The following is a 16,211-nucleotide window of genomic DNA, read 5'->3' on the forward strand; positions in this document are numbered from 1 at the left end:
CATAAAGCCATGCTGATATGGAGTCATACATTTATTTTTATCAAGATACTCCAAAATAGCATCCCTTAGAAAACCCTCAAACTATTTACATACAACGGAGGTTAAACTAACAGGTTTTTTAAATACATCTGCCATGCGCCAGTCCTGGGGAACAGTCCCTGTCCCTATGGAATCCCTGATTATTAAAAATAGAGGTCTGTCTATTACATTACTTAAAGGGGTACTCCGGTGAAAAACTTATTTTTTTTATCAACTGATGCCAGAAAGTTAAACAGATTTGCAAATTACTTCTATTAAAAAATCTTAATCCTTCCTCTACTTATTAGCTGCTGAATACTACAGTGGAAATTATTTTCCGTTTGAAACACAGAGCTGTCTGCTGACATCATGAGCACAGTGCTCTCTGCTGACATCTCTGTCCATTTTTAGGAACTGTCCATGGTAAAAGGAAATCCCCATAGCAAACATATGCTGTTCTGGACAGTTCATAAAATGGACAGAGATGTCAGCAGAGAGCACTGTGCTCGTGATGTCAGCAGACAGTTGTGTGTTTCAAAAAGAAAAGAATTTCCACTGTAGTATTCAGCAGCTAATAAGTACAGGAAGGATTAAGAATTTTTAATAGAAGTAATTTACACATCTAAAGAAAAGAAAAAAGTGTAAGTGCAGCTCACAATTAATATATATCACTAACCGAGGTCAACAGGGCATGCAACTATACCACAGTTGCAAATAGTAGAAAATTTTTCTACACATAATTTACAAATCTTTTTAACTTTCTGGTACCAGTTGATTTAAAAAAAAAAAAAAAGGTTTTCACCAGAGTACCCCTTTAATTCCTTTAGAACACAGTGGTGAATGCCATCTGGACCTGGTGATTTGCCGATTTTGATTTTTTGTATAAGCTAAATGTTTCTTTTTGCACCCCAGTGCCTTGGTCTTCCCCCCTCATTCTGTAGTTTTCCTCCCCTTCTAATGTTTACAGTAACAAAGTATTTCAGATGTCAAATCGTGTGACTACTCAACTTTCTCTATGTAAGGTGGGTTAACCCTTGCCTCCCCCTTCTGCACCCAGCTTGTGTGGTTTCTTGTGTTGCTCATAAAAGGAGGGAAGGTTTTCTTCTGTTCTACTTCCTCCAATTTGTACTAAACGGCAATAAAGATTGTTATTGCTTGCTTGTTCGTCTTTCACCTCCTGCTCCCTCTAGCTGACCAATGATTGACCAGACATCAATAGCCCCCCCCCCCCCCCATATCTCTTAGCACAACCCTGGGTCACAATTATTGAAATAGTAAATGACAGACTAATATATAGGGAAAGAGGGCTCTATCCACAAGGGCCTATAATATACAAGGGTTCTTACCGGAAGGAGCCATTTACAGGGTGAAACCCAGGGTTAGGCTAAGAGATGTTCGAGGTCGATTGATATTTTGATTCTAAAGGTGTTTTTCAATCCATTTTTATATAAGTATTCTAGAATAAAAGCCTCAGTCTGATGTCTGCACTATGTTGTCTGCGCTTCATTCCCACATAGTCTGCTAGTGGATATATACAGTGCACAAACACTGTCATGGTGAAATATGCTGATCCAAGGCCACACACACAGGGCGAGATAAGACACCTGTAATGTTAAGGCAACATCCCGGAAAGTACCAGGATACACAAGTTCTTTGGAAACTTTTAATGAACTTTTAACTTTTCATTTGGATTAGTGTTTGACTCAAAGCTACAATTCTTTCTATTTGGATAACAGTGCAGAGGTCAAAAGCCAGGAGGTCATTATTAAAACAGGCTTCTGCCAAAGTCAGAAGACTGTTTTTAATAGGTCCCCTTGATTGGCTTGTACTCCCATTGGCTAACCAGTCTTTCTGGGAGTAAGGCTGGTGGCCATGGAGACACCAGGATGTTATCGCCCAGCACTGCAGCACAGAACAGAGCAGTTAGCCGCTGGAACACAGGAAGGCCAGTATATTATACCTATAATATTGACTGCCACATCTAATCCAGTCCAGAAGCTGTCCAAGCAAGGAGGAGCACATGACCATGCACCCCACTTGGTGTCCTATACTGCGTCTGCATTAGGTTACTCTCTGCTGCACATTATATTCCTAGGGATAAAGCCGAGTAATGTGCATGGTTACGTGCTCCCTCATGCTCGGCCATCTTATGTATTATGGGATTGCCATCCAAACTGCTTAGAAGAAGGGTGGGGCAAAGGGGGTTGGACTTCGTCTGTTTCAGCTATAGGACAGCAGGATAAGTTACATAAGGAAAATGTTACACTTCATTTCTAATACTTTATAAGAAGGTGGCCAATCCAAGTTCCATACGGATAGATATAGTTGAATGTAACAATTACTTACCATGACTCCTAGGTATGAAGTGTGCCACATACAACACCAAGAAGAGTGTGCAATGACTCCTAATGATTACCAATAAATGCATCTTTGAGAGACCTAAAACAACAACATGTTTATTGTAAGATTCAGTATGCCAAAATGGCAACACATACATTTCATATTGAGAACTTACGCAGGACAATATATATACCCCTTTCAGAGTGCACATTGGGCCTTATGTATAAATTTTGGTGAAAATATTATGGAAGAATGCATTTCACTCATTTATTAATGATGTGCATCAAACATGTGACAAAGTTTACGTATTTTTGTGACCAATCTGTCAGCTGCTGCAAAATTGATTTATGAAATTGTTCACTGACTCCCCCCAGGGCTCACAGCATGCTCAGCTTACACTGCTTTAGTGACAGAGTAGTGTCCCAGCATAGCTTGTGGCTCAGTAAATCCTTTTTTAAAGAGCTATTCCAGGATTTATTTTATTTGACTATGTTACAGGGGCTGTAAAGTTAGTGTAACTCATAATATAGTGTCTGAACCTGTGTTTGATGGCTGGTCTCACAATTCTGATCTGATCTTTGCCCTGATGTTTATTTTTACTGGCATACAAAATGAGTGTTGTCTCAGGTTTTCCAAGGTTGAGGCGTGGCCCAAGACATTACATCACTAGTCAGGTGTTCAACGGGAGCCTGTCTGCTTCAATGGGTAGAGCGACCGCTGGGTGGGAGAAAAATCATTCTTCACAGGCCTGCAGGAATTGTCCCAGGTGTACTTCAATGAGTGGCGTAGCTGACTTGTGGAAGGGAGAAAATTTACTTACATTTACAAACAAGGCATTCTGGTACTTGAAGATAACGGGAGGGAACTTCAGCAGGAAATAGCCATTTCACAAAAAGAAATCAGCAGCATTATGGTTGACTCACAACACACCATTTAGAACCAAGACAAGCACAGATTCTACCTAAGCATGTCCATTACTGTCTGGCAGGTAAGAAATCCCCTTATGGTGGATAACCCCTTTAACTGCCTGAATCTGTGTGTGGGTTATTGTGAGTTCACAGTGTCATGATCATGGGGTGCATGTAAAGGGGAATGTACAAAGAAAATAATTCTACTGCTGTACAAATCACTACTCAGACCACACATGGAATGCTGGGTACATTACTGGGCACCAGTGTACAAAAAACATGTAGAGGAGCTCTAGAGGGTTCAAAGATGGAAAACTAGAGTAAAAAGGGGAATGGGAGGACTATAGTACCCAGAAAGGTTATCAGAATTAGGGTTATTTAGTTTAATCCCTTAACAACATCGGATGTAAATGTACCATGACGTACATTTAAGTAATGAACATAACCGCGAGCACCGGACCGGTGCTCGTGTCATGAGAGGCAGGTCCTGGCTGCTATCAGCAGCCGGGGACCCGCCGGTAATGGCAGACATCAGCGTTCGCACCAATTTCCACCATTAACCTCAATACAGATCACGGCATCTGCAGCAGTGTGGCACTTAATATGGATGATCAGATTGCCCGCAGGGATCCGTTGCTGCGGGGATCCGATCATCTGTAATGGCGGACGGAGGTCCCCTCACCTGCCTCTGTCCGTCTCCTGGGGTCTTCTGCTCTGATCTGAGATTGAGCAGACCAGAGCAGAAGATCACTGATAATACTGATCAGTGCTATGCCCTTTGCACAGCACTGAACAGTATTAGCAATCAAGTGATTGATATAATTAGTCCCCTATGGGGACTATTAAAGTGTAAAAAAAAAAAAAGTTAAAAAATTTGAAAAATCCCCTCCCCCAATAAAAAGGTAAAACTTCAGTTTTCCCATTTTACCCCCAAAAAGCATTAAAAAATTTAATAAACATATTCAATATTGCCACGTACATAAATGTCTGAACTATCAAAATAAACTGTTAATCATCCCATATGGTGAACGGCGTAAACATAAAATTTTTTTATTTTTTTTTTAAGTCCAAAATTGCTGCTCTTTTGTCACATCATATTAAAAAAAAAAAAAAAAAAAATGAAAGAGGTTATCCAGAAAAAAACTTTTTATATATATATATATATATATATATATATATATATATATATATATATATATATCAACTGGCTCCAGAAAGTTAAACCGATTTGTAAATCACTTCAATTAAAAAATCTTTATCCTTTTAGTACTTATGAGCTGCTGAAGTTGAGTTGTTCTTTTCTGTCTAAGTGCTCTCTGATGACACCTGTCTCGGGAATGTCCAGAGTAGAAGCGAATCCCCATAGTAAACCTCTTCTACTCTGTGCAGTTCCCAAGACAAGCAGAGATGTCAGCAGAGAGCACTGTTATCAGACAGAAAAGAACAACTCAACTTCAGCAGCTGATAATTATTGGAAGGATAAATAATTTTTAACCCCTTAACGACCACGGAAGTAAATGTACGTCCGTGTTTGGCTGTACTTTGCGCACCAAGACGTACATTTACGTCCTGTGTATGACCGTGAGCATTGGAACGGTGCTCGCGACATACACGGCAGGTTCCGGCTGCTAGCAGCAGCCAGGGACCCACCGGTAATGGCCGTCATCCGCGATAGCGCAGATGTCCACCGTTAACCCATCAGATGCCGTGATCAATACAGATCACGGCACCTGCGGCAGTTTGGTATTTTAAATGGATGATCGGATCGTCCGCAGTGCTGCCGCAGCGATCCGATCATCCAGCATGGTGGCCGGAGGTCCCCTCACCTGGCTCCGGCCGTCTCCCAGGGTCTTCTTCTCTGGTCTGAGATCGAGCAGACCAGAGCAGAAGATCACCGATAATACTGATCAGTGTTTTGTCCTATACATAGGACTGCACAGTATTAGCAATCAAATGATTGCTATAGATAGTCCCCTATGGGGACATAAAAAGTGTAAAATCAAAGTTGAAAAATGTAAAAATAAAAAGTAAAAAAAAGTGAAAAATCCCCTCCCCCAATAAAAATAAAAATTGTCAGTTTTTCCCATTTTACCCCCAAAAAGCGTAATTTTTTTTAATGAACATATTTGGTATCGCTGTGTGTGTAAATGTCCGAACTATCAAAATATAATGTTAATGATCCCATACGGTGAATGGCGTAAATGTAAAAAAAAAAGTCAAAAAATTTTGCTTTTTTGTCACATTTTATTAAAAAAAATGTATAAAAAATTATCTAAAAGTTTTATTTATGCAAATGTGGTATTGATAAAAAGTACAGATGACGGCACAAAAAATGAGCCCTCACACCGCCCTATATATGGAAAAAGGAAAAAGTTATAGGTGGTCAAAATAGGGCAATTTTAGATTACTGATTTTGTACAAAAAGGTTTAGATTTTTTTAAGCGGTACAAAAATATAAAAGTATCTAGCCATGGGTATCATTTTAATCGTATTGACCCATAGAATAAAGAACACATGTCATTTTTACTGTAAAGTGTACAGTGTGAAAACGAAACCCTCCAAAATGTGCAAAATTGGGGTTTTCATTAAAATTTCCTCCCTAAATTTTTTTTTTTTAGTTCGCCGTACTTTTTAGGGTAAAATGAGGGGGTTCATTACAAAGTACAATTGGTCACACAAAAAATAAGCCCTTATATGGGTCTGTAGATGGAAATATAAAAGAGTTATGGATTTTAGAAGGCGAGGAAAAAACGCAAAAATAAAATTGGCCTGGTTCTTAAGCTTAAAATGGGCTTAGTCATTAAGGGGTTAATAGAAGTAATTTACAAATCTGTTTAACTTTCTGGAGCCAGTTGATGTAAAAAAAAAAAGTTTTTTCCTGGAATACTCCTTTAACCCCTTCACGACGAGCGACGTACATGTACGGCGCCGCGAAGTGTCACTTGGCGCGCGGCGACGTACATGTACGTCGCGGGGTTCCGGGAGCGCCGCGTCGCCGGGAGTGGTGATCGGACCGGGATGACTGCTGTTATCTAACAGCAGGCATCCCGGCACATCGCCGAGGGGGGTCCTGAGACCCCCCCCATGACCGCGATGCGCGCAAATCGCAGGTCAATTCAGACCTGCGATCTGCGCGATTCCGGGTCATACGGGTCACTGGTGACCCGGTGACCCGGAAAATAAGAGGGATCATAGGTGTCCGAGACACCCTCGATCCCCCTAAAGGGATAGGAGTTTGGTGGCAGGGTTGCCACCCCTCCTATCCCTGCTATTGGTCGGCCGAGCGACCGACCGATAGCAGACCGGGGGAGGGGGGGTTAAAGTTCGGTTCCCCCGCTTTGCCCACCTATCGGTGTTCGGGCAAAACGGGGGAACCGTCCAGGGAGGGTCGGCGCCGAAGGTCCCTACCTGGATCCCGGATCGCGATCCTCCATGCGGGGATCCCCCACGTGCGGCGGCGGCGGCGGCTTCCGGGTCCTGCTAGGTGAGTTGTTGCCTAGCAACATCCGGAGGGCCACAGTTTACAGTGGTCTCTAAACCGTGGCCCTCCAGATGTTGCAAAACTACAACTCCCAGCATGCCCAGACAGCTGTTTGCTGTGTGGGCATGCTGGGACTTGTAGTTTTGCAACATTTAGAGGGGTTCAGGTTGTAGATCACTAAGTGGTCTCAAACTGTAGCCCTCCAGATGTTGCAAAACTACAACTCTCAGCATGCACAGACAGCAGTTTGCTGTCTGGGCATGCTGAGAGTTGTAGTTTTGCAACATCTGGAGGGCCACAGTTTTGAGACCACTGGACAGTGATTTACAACTTGAATCCCTCTAAATCTTGCAAAACTACAACTCCCAGCATTCAGGAACAGCATAAGGCTGTCTTGGCATGCTGGGAGTTGTACTTGCGTGCCTCCAGCCATTGCATAACTACATCTCCCAGCATGCCCTTCCGCAATCAGTACATGCTGGGAGTTGCAGTTTTGCAACAGCTGGAGGCACACTGGTTGGAAAATACTGAGTTAGGTCATAGAACCTAACTCAAGGTTTTCCAGCCAGTGTGCCTCCAGCTGTTGCAAAACTACAACTCCCAGCATGCATGGTCTGTCAGTGCATGCTGGGAGTTGTAGTTTTGACCCCCCTCCCGTGTGAATGTACAGGCTACATTCACACTGGCGGCAGATTACAGTGAGTTCCCCGCTGCAAATTTGAGCTGCGGCAAATTTTCCGCCGCAGTTCAAACTCCTAGCGGGAGACTCAGTGTAATCTGCCGCCAGTGTGAATGTAACCTAAAAACACTACACTAACATAAAATAAAGAGTAAAACACTACATATACACACGTACACTGCCCCCCCCCCACCCCCCTTCTCCAATAAAAATGAAAAACGTATTGTATGGCAGTGTTTCTAAGATGGAGCCTCCAGCTGTTGCAAAACAAAAACTCCCAGCATTTCTGGACAGCAATTGACTGTCCAAGTATCCTGGGAGTTTAGCAACAGCTGGAGGCACCCTGTTTGGGAATCACTGGCATAGAATACCCCTATGTCCACCCCTATGCAAGTCCCTAATTCAGGCCTCAAATGCGCATGGCGCTCTCTCACTTTGGAGCCCTGTCGTATTTCAAGGCAACAGAATAGGGTCACATATGGGGTATCGCCGTACTCGGAAGAAATTGCCTAACAAATTTTGGGGGGGCTTTTTCTCCTTTTACCCCTTATGAAAAGGAACAGTTGGGGTCTACACCAGCATGTTAGTGTAAAAAAATAAAAAATTTTACACTAACATGCTGGTGTTGCCCTATACTTTTCATTTTCACAAGAGGTAAAAGGGAAAAACGCCCCCCAAAATTTGTAACACAATTTCTCCCGAGTACGGAGATACCCCATATGTGGGCACAAAGTGCTCTGGGGGCGCACAACAAGGCCCAGAAGGGAGAGTGCGCCATGTACATTTGAGGTGATTTGCACAGAGGTGGCTGATTGTTACAGCGGTTCTGACAAACACAAAAAAAAACAACACACCCACATGTGACCCCATTTTGAAAACTACACCCTTCACGGATTGTAATAAGGGGTGCAGTGAGAATTTACACCCCACAGGTGTCTGACGGATCTTTGGAACAGTGGTCCGTGAAAATGAAAAATTTTGCACAGCCCGCTGTTCCAAAGATCTGTCATACACCAGTGGGGGGTAAATGCTCACTGTACCTCTCATTACATTCTGTGAGGGGTCTAGTTTCCAAAATGGTATGCCATGTGGGGGTTATTTTGCTGTTCTGGCACCATAGGGGCTTCCTAAATGCGACATGCCCCCCGAGCAAAATTTGCTCTCAAAAAGCCAAATATGACGCCTTCCCTTCTGAGCATTGTAGTTCGCCCGTAGTGCACTTCAGGTCCACTTATGGGGTACCTCCATACTCAGAAGAGATGGGGTTACAAATTTTGGGGGGTCTTTTCTGCTATTAACCCTTGCAAAAATGTGAAATTTGGGGGGAAACACATTTTAGTGAAATTTTTTTTTTTTTTTTTTTACATATGCAAAAGTCGTGAAACACCTGTGGGGTATTAAGGCTCACTTTATCCCTTGTTACGTTCCTCAAGGGGTCTAGTTTCCAAAATGGTATGACATGTGTTTTTTTTTTGCTGTTCTGGCACCATAGGGGCTTCCTAAATGCAACATGCCCCCCGAGCAAAATTTGCTCTCAAAAAGCCAAATATGACTCCTTCTCTTCTGAGCATTGTAGTTCGTCCGCAGTGCACTTCAAGTCCACTTATGGGGTACCTCCATACTCAGAAGAGATGGGGTTACAAATTTTGGGGGGTCTTTTCTGGTATTAACCATTTAAAAAATGTGAAATTTGGGGGAAAACCAACATTTTAGTGAAATTTTATTTTTTTTTTTACATATGCAAAAGTCGTGAAACACCTGTGGGGTATTAAGGCTCACTTTATTCCTTGTTATGTTCCTCAAGGGGTCTAGTTTCCAAAATGGTATGCCATGTGTTTTTTTTTGCTGTTCTGGCAACATAGGGGCTTCCTAAAGGTGACATGCCCCCCAAAAACCATTTCAGAAAAACGTACTCTCTAAAATCCCCTTGTCGCTCCTTTGCTTCTGAGCCCTCTACTGCGCCCGCCGAACACTTTACATAGACATATGAGGTATGCGCTTACTCGAGAGAAATTGGGCTACAAATATAAGTATACATTTTCTCCTTTTACCCCTTGTAAAAATTCAAAAATTGGGTCTACAAGAACATGCGAATGTAAAAAATGAAGATTTTGAATTTTCTCCTTCACTTTGCTGCTTTTCCTGTGAAACACCTAAAGGGTTAAAACATTTACTGAAAGTCATTTTGAATACTTTGGGGGGTGCAGTTTTTATAATGGGGTCATTTATGGGGTATTTCTAATATGAAGACCCTTCAAATCCACTTCAAACCTGAACTGGTCCCTGAAAAATTGCGAGTTTGAAAATTTTGTGAAAAATTGGAAAATTGCTGCTGAACTTTGAAGCCCTCTGGTGTCTTCCAAAAGTAAAAACTCGTAAATTTTATGATGCAAACATAAAGTAGACATATTGTATATGTGAATCCAAAAAAAAATTATTTGGAATATCCATTTTCCTTACAAGCAGAGAGCTTCAAAGTTAGAAAAATGCAAATTTTTTAATTTTTTCATCAAATTTTGGGATTTTTCACCAAGAAAGGATGCAAGATACCACAAAAATTTACCACTATGTTAAAGTAGAATATGTCACGTAAAAACAATCTCAGAATCAGAATGATAACTAAAAGCATTCCAGAGTTATTAATGTTTAAAGTGACAGTGGTCAGATTTGCAAAAAAGGGCTTCGTCCTAGAGGTGAAAATGGGCTCCGTCCTTAAGGGGTTAATATAAAATGTATTACAAGTTTTATATAAGCGGTATAATGAAAAGCAAAATGAGCCCCCATACCGCCGCTTATACGAAGAATTGGAAAAGTTATAGGTCGTTAAAATAGGGGGATTTTAAATGTACTAATTTGGTTAAAATGTTTGAGATATTTTTTTTTTAGCGATACAATAATAGAAAAGTACTTAATCATGGGTATCATTTTAATTGTATTGACCCACAGAATAAATAAAAAATTTCATTTTTAATATTAATTGTACAGTGTAAAAACAAAACTTCCAAAATTTGCAAAATTCCGGTTTTCTATTTAATTTTGCCACACAAATAGCATTTTTTTTGTTGCGCCATACATTTTATGGTAAAATGAGTGATGTCATTACAAAGGACAACAGCAAAAGACAAGCTCTCATACTCATCTGTAGATGAAAATATATAAGAGCTATGATTTTTAGAAGGCGGGGAGGAAAAGAAAATGCAAAAATAAAATTGGCCTGGTCCTTGAGGACAAAATGGGCTTTTTAAAGGGTTTTTAAGGGGTTAAAAAAAGGCGGTTTAGGGGTGACCTAATATATATGCATAAATGTATCAGGGAACAGTATAGAGGTCTTTCCTATTATTAAGCAGCAGACATTAGGGAAAATAAAGCTACAGACTGGCAGAGGGCAAAAACTACTGTCCACTAACGGAGGTGCTGGGATGAAGCATGGCAAGGACGGTTCAAAACAGGCTGCTAGGGGGAGGGCTGAAGTCGTGCAAAGTTAGAAAAAAAAGCCCTTCATCAATGGGAAGAGCCACGCGGAAGTTTCCAAATACCATAAGAATTGGACAATAGAGTAATGGCATAAGGTCATCTTCTCTATGTCAAATTTTGAAAAAAAATCTGGGTTTTCCCACTAAATATTGCTTTCTGGTCTCTTCCTAAGTTAAAACGTTAGAATTTTGTTTAAAAAATTTGTCTGAATTAGTTTTCTTTGCATTATTTGAAGTCTGAAAATAATGTATCTTTTTGGTTATTTTAACCAGTTTTTATTTTCTACAAATAAATCCTCTAAATGACAATATTTTGGGGAGATTTGGAGTAATGTTGTCAGTCGTCAATCTGACCACTACTTCTTACTAAATTAGTTAAGAATTGAAATACCCCTTAAAATGGCTGGGGGTCAGGGGCTGGGGATATAATATTTATCCCCATTTCATACTCCAGAGATGCAGAAGAGCTAAAAATGCATCCAAGAGACTGAGGGCTGGATCATGCTCAACTAGATCAATGTGTATTACTCCCTGATGAGAAAATATAACATATATTTCCAAATTAAGCATATTAGAACAATGTAATTTTATTATTTTGTTATAAACTTACTGTGTGCTCTGGAGATGTCGGTTCACATGTATATAATGCCAGTGATTTTGGTTTCCTCTTCTTTGCTTTGCTTTCGGTTCACAAATTTCCAATGCTCTTCGTTACTATAAAAACTAAGATTAAAATACTATAATCAAACATTATGTTTAGAAACCTTTTAAATAAAAAAGTAGAAAAAAAATCTACAACCGTACATGGGTGTGCTTGGTGATAAATGACCTCTTACTGCAATTCCATTGTTTATATAAGGAGGGGAGTAGGTAACGGTAAAAAGTGTGTGTAATAGTAAAACCATATGTAAACAAATTGATGTTGAAATCCATTATTGATCTGGAGACCTATTCAAACAAAGCAAAATGCCAACTAAGGCTGATTTTTACTTCTGTAGAATTTTTGGTGAAAGTCACAATTTATTAGCTGAAATAGCTGAGTTAAAGAGGTACTCCATTGAAAACCTTTTTTCTTTTAAATCAACTGGCTCCGGAAAGTTAAACAGATTTTTACATTACTTCTATTAAAAAATCTTAATCCTTCCTGTACTTAGCTGCTGAATACTACAGAGGAAATTATTTTCTTTTTGGAATGCTCTCTGATGACATCACGAGCACAGCGCTCTCTGCTGACATAATTATAATAATAATAATAATAATAAATCTTTATTAATTGTTGTCCTTAGTGGGATTTGAACCCAAGGCCCCAGCACTGCAAGGCAGCAGTGCTCATCACTAAGCCACCATGCTGCCCTTAGCATACATCTGCTATGCACGGTTGCTAAAATGGACAGAGATGTCAGCAGAGAGCACTGTGCTCGTGATGTCATCAGTGTTCCAAAAAGAAAGGAATTTCCTCTGTAGCATTCAGCAGCTAATAAGTACTGGAAGATTTTTTAATAGAAGTAATTTACAAATATGTTTAACTTTCTGGCACCAGTTGATTTAAAAGAAAAAAGGTTTTCACCGGAGTACCCTTTATAATACAAACTTTACCCTAGAGGCTTCATCTAGTATGAGGTACAATTTTTCAGTATACATATTGTCCTAATTTGCTTTTCTACTATGTTTATATGGATTGATACTACCCGTCATTAGCAGTGAGGTCTTGGCTACTATTAGTAGTCTTCCCTCCCCTCCAGTGAAGACATCTAAAGATTCAGGGTATACACGTATGCCCTGTGCCATTTTGGTGTTAAATCCCCTTTCTTCACATTCTGATGCCCGGTTTAAACTCCAGTAAGCAGTCTTGACCACGTCTACATGCCTAAATGCATTGAATAGCTGCCATGTGATGCCCAATAAAGTAAATATATCATAGTTTAAGTGCCTGTGTTCCAGTTGCCATGCTTAAAGAAGTTGCTGTGTGGCTGTAAGAGTACTTTCTGGAAAAAACAAATGTGTTTGTGATACTGTGAGCTTACTTGCGCAAGTGTTGTATACATTTACAAGGGAAACAAAATGTGAGGGTTAAAACTTGCAGTATTATTATCAGATGAATAATGCCTTGGTCATGTCAAGAAGTTCCTTGTCCAGCTTTCTCTCCCGGGTGTTCACACAGCAGAATTTCCGCATGAAATCCGCATGGAAATCTTGAATGTGTTTATAGCCTTATTGCCTTCAATAGGATTCTGCAGTCCCATGCACATTACAGATTTTTCGCTGTGGACATTCTGCAGCTAAAATTCCACATTCCGCAGAAATATAAGTCTGCAGAAGCCCATTGAAGTCAATGAGACTTTGTTTTCTCGTAGCGTGCAAATTTCATGTGGAAGTTGTGCCAATTCCGTGCAAAATTGAAACTTTTTCAATTCATTTAAGCACTTTTAACCCCTTAAGGACCCAGCCCATTTTCACCTTAAGGACCTGGGCATTTTTTGCACATCTGGCCACTGTCACTTTAAGCATTAATAACTCTGTGATGCTTTTACTTTTCATTCTGATTCCGAGATTGTTTTTTCATGACATATTCTACTTTATGTCAGTGGTAACATTTCGTCGATACTTGCATTATTTCATAATTTTTTTACATTGAAACTCTCTGCTTATAAGGAAAATGGACATCTCAAATAAATTATATATTGATTCACATATACAATAAAGTTGACATGTTTTTACTTTTGGAAGACATCAGAGGGCTTCAAAGTTCAGCAGCAATTTTTCACAAAATTTTCTAAATCGGAATTTTTCAGGGACCAGTTAAGTTTTGAGGTGGATTTGAGGGGCCTTCATATAAGAAATACCCCATAAATGACCCCATTATAAAAACTGCACCCCTCAAAGTATTCATAATGACATTCTGTAAGTGTATTAACCCTTTAGGTGTTTCACAGGAACAGCTGCAAAGTGAAGGAGAAAATTCTAAATCTTATTTAAAAAATTTAAACTCGAATGTGCTTGTAGAGCCAGTTTTTTTTTTTTTTTTTTTTACAAGGGGTAAAAGGGAGAAATCCCTAAAATTTGTAACCCAATTTCTCTAGAGTAAAGATATATATCATATGTGTATGTGAAGTGCTGTGTGGGTACACTAGAGGGCTCAGAAGGGAAGGAGCAACAATGGGATTTTGGAGAGTGAGTTTTTCTGAAATGGTTTTTGGGGGGCATGTAACATTGGCATAGTATTTTGGAAACTACACCCCTCAAGGAACGTAACAAGGGGTCCAGTGAGCCTTAACACCCCACAGGTGTTTGACGACTTTTCGTTAAAGTCAGATGTGTAAATTAATTATTTTTTTCACAAAAATTCTGGTTTTTCCCCCAATTTTTACATTTTTACAAGGGGTAATAGGAGAAAATGTCCCCCAAAATGTGTAACCCCATCTCTTCACATGGAAGTACCCCATGTGTGGACGTCAAGTGCACTGCGGGCGCACTACAAGGCTCAGAAGAGAAGGAGTCACATTTGGCTTTTGGTAAGCAAATTTAGCTGAAATGGTTTTTGGGGGGCATGTCGCATTTAGGAAGCCCCTATGGTGCCAGAACAGCAAAAATACCTATATGGCATACTATTTTGGAAACTACACCCCTCAAGGAACATAACAAGGGGTCCAGTGAGCCTTAACACCAGACAGGTGTTTGATTACTTTTCGTTACAGTTGGGTGTGTAAATGAAAAAATAAAATGTTTTCACTAAAATGCTGGTTTGTCCCCAAATTTTACATTTTTACAAGGAGTAATAAGAGAAAATGCCCCCCAAATTTGTTAAACCCTTTCTTGTGAGTATGGAAATACCCCAATGTGGACATCAAGTGCTCTGCTGGTGCACTACAATGCTCAGAAGAGAAGGAGCGCCATTGAGCTTTTGGAGAGAGAATTTGGTTGGAATAGAAGTCGGGCCCTGTAAGTTTACAAAGCCCCCCTTGGTGCCAGAACAGTGGACCCCCCACATGTGACCCCACTTTGAAAACCACACCCCTCACAGAATTTTTCATTTTTATTGGGGGGGGGGGACCATGTAAGGGGGTGTATATGTAGTGTTTTACCCTTTATTTTGTGTTAGCGTAGTGTAGTGTTTTTAGGGTACATGCACACTGGCAGGTTTACAGTGAGTTTCTTGCTAGGAGTTTGCACTGCGGCGGAAAATTTGCCGCAGCTCAAACTTGAAGCAGGAAACTCACTGTAAACCCGCCCATGTGAATGTACCCTGTACATTCACATGGGGGAGGGGGGGGGGGCAAACCTCCAGCTGTTGCAAAACTGCAACTCCCAACATGCCCTGACAGACTGTGTATGCTGGGAGTTGTACTTTTGCTGGAGGCAGTCTGCTTGAGAAACCTTCAGTTAAGTTCTGTTACCTAACTCAGTATTTTCCAACCAGTGTGCCTCCAGCTACTGCAAAACTACAACTCCCAGAATTTACTGATCACCGAAGGACATGCTGGGAGATGTAGTTATACAACAGCTGGAGGTACGCAACTACAACTCCCAGCATGGCGAGACAGCCGTTTGCTATTCGTACATGATGGGAGTTGTAGTTTTGCAAGATTTAGAGGGCCACCGTTTAGAAACCACCGCACAGTGATCTCCAAACTGTGGCCCACCAGTTGTAGCAAAACTACAAATCCCAGCATGCCCAGACAACAAACTGCTGTGGGGGCATGCTGGAAGTTGTAGTTTTGCAAGATCTAGAGGGCCACAGTTTAGAGACCACTGTATAGTGGTCTCCAAATTGTAGCCCTCAGGGTGTTGCATGGCAACAACTCACCGGCTTCTGTAAATAATCAAGAAGAAAGTACAGGCAACTCACCACGTTGTAGTAACTTCGTGTTTATTACTGGGACATGCAGGTAAAGCGGCTCCACGCCACACCGGGATGCCGAACACTAGTGCGTTAACCGATGACAGCTGTTTCTTTCCTTTCAGGAACTTCAACAGATCGTCTCCATTCACCTGTGCACGTGACCATATATCTCCTCCTTTACTTGTGACGTCGTGCCGAGGTGAGCGGAGCTTCAATCTTACAAATAGATTTACCAATATTAGATTTATAGAAAAATTACTTATAAACCATAACATAATTGTGTATAAGTGAAAATAGCATTACTGCTGTGGTAAAAAACTGTTTAAAACCAGGCTAGTAAAAACAGAACCATTTGTAACCAAACCGATGTTCAGAGAAAGACTCCCATATCTATTCTATCATTTAACCCCCTCATGTCTTGAGCTCCCGTCCTCAATATCCAACGGGCTTCTATTTCTCTTAATTTTTTCAC

At 40.6% G+C, this 16,211-nt stretch overlaps 2 protein-coding genes across 5 annotated transcripts in view; one reads left to right on the forward strand and one right to left on the reverse strand.

Annotated features, from left to right (window-relative positions):
• The window catches only part of LOC130356430 (uncharacterized), a 628,644-nt gene that overhangs the window by 217,296 nt on the left and 395,137 nt on the right, over positions 1–16,211 (forward strand). The gene's annotated exons all lie outside the window — the stretch shown is intronic.
• Positions 1–16,211, reverse strand: part of LOC130356426 (C4b-binding protein alpha chain-like) — a 298,320-nt gene that overhangs the window by 196,826 nt on the left and 85,283 nt on the right. For all 4 annotated transcript variants that reach the window (XM_056557959.1, XM_056557958.1, XM_056557960.1 and 1 more), the window contains exons 2-3: positions 11,510–11,622; positions 2,365–2,457 (exon numbers count right to left, since the gene is read on the reverse strand). In XM_056557959.1, coding sequence (XP_056413934.1) covers positions 2,365–2,446 — 82 coding nt within the window. In that variant the 5' untranslated portion in view covers positions 2,447–2,457; positions 11,510–11,622. The remainder of the gene's footprint in view (positions 1–2,364; positions 2,458–11,509; positions 11,623–16,211) is intronic.

This window comes from Hyla sarda, chromosome 2, assembly GCF_029499605.1.
Source record: "Hyla sarda isolate aHylSar1 chromosome 2, aHylSar1.hap1, whole genome shotgun sequence".
In the NCBI taxonomy this organism is placed as follows: domain Eukaryota; kingdom Metazoa; phylum Chordata; class Amphibia; order Anura; family Hylidae; genus Hyla; species Hyla sarda.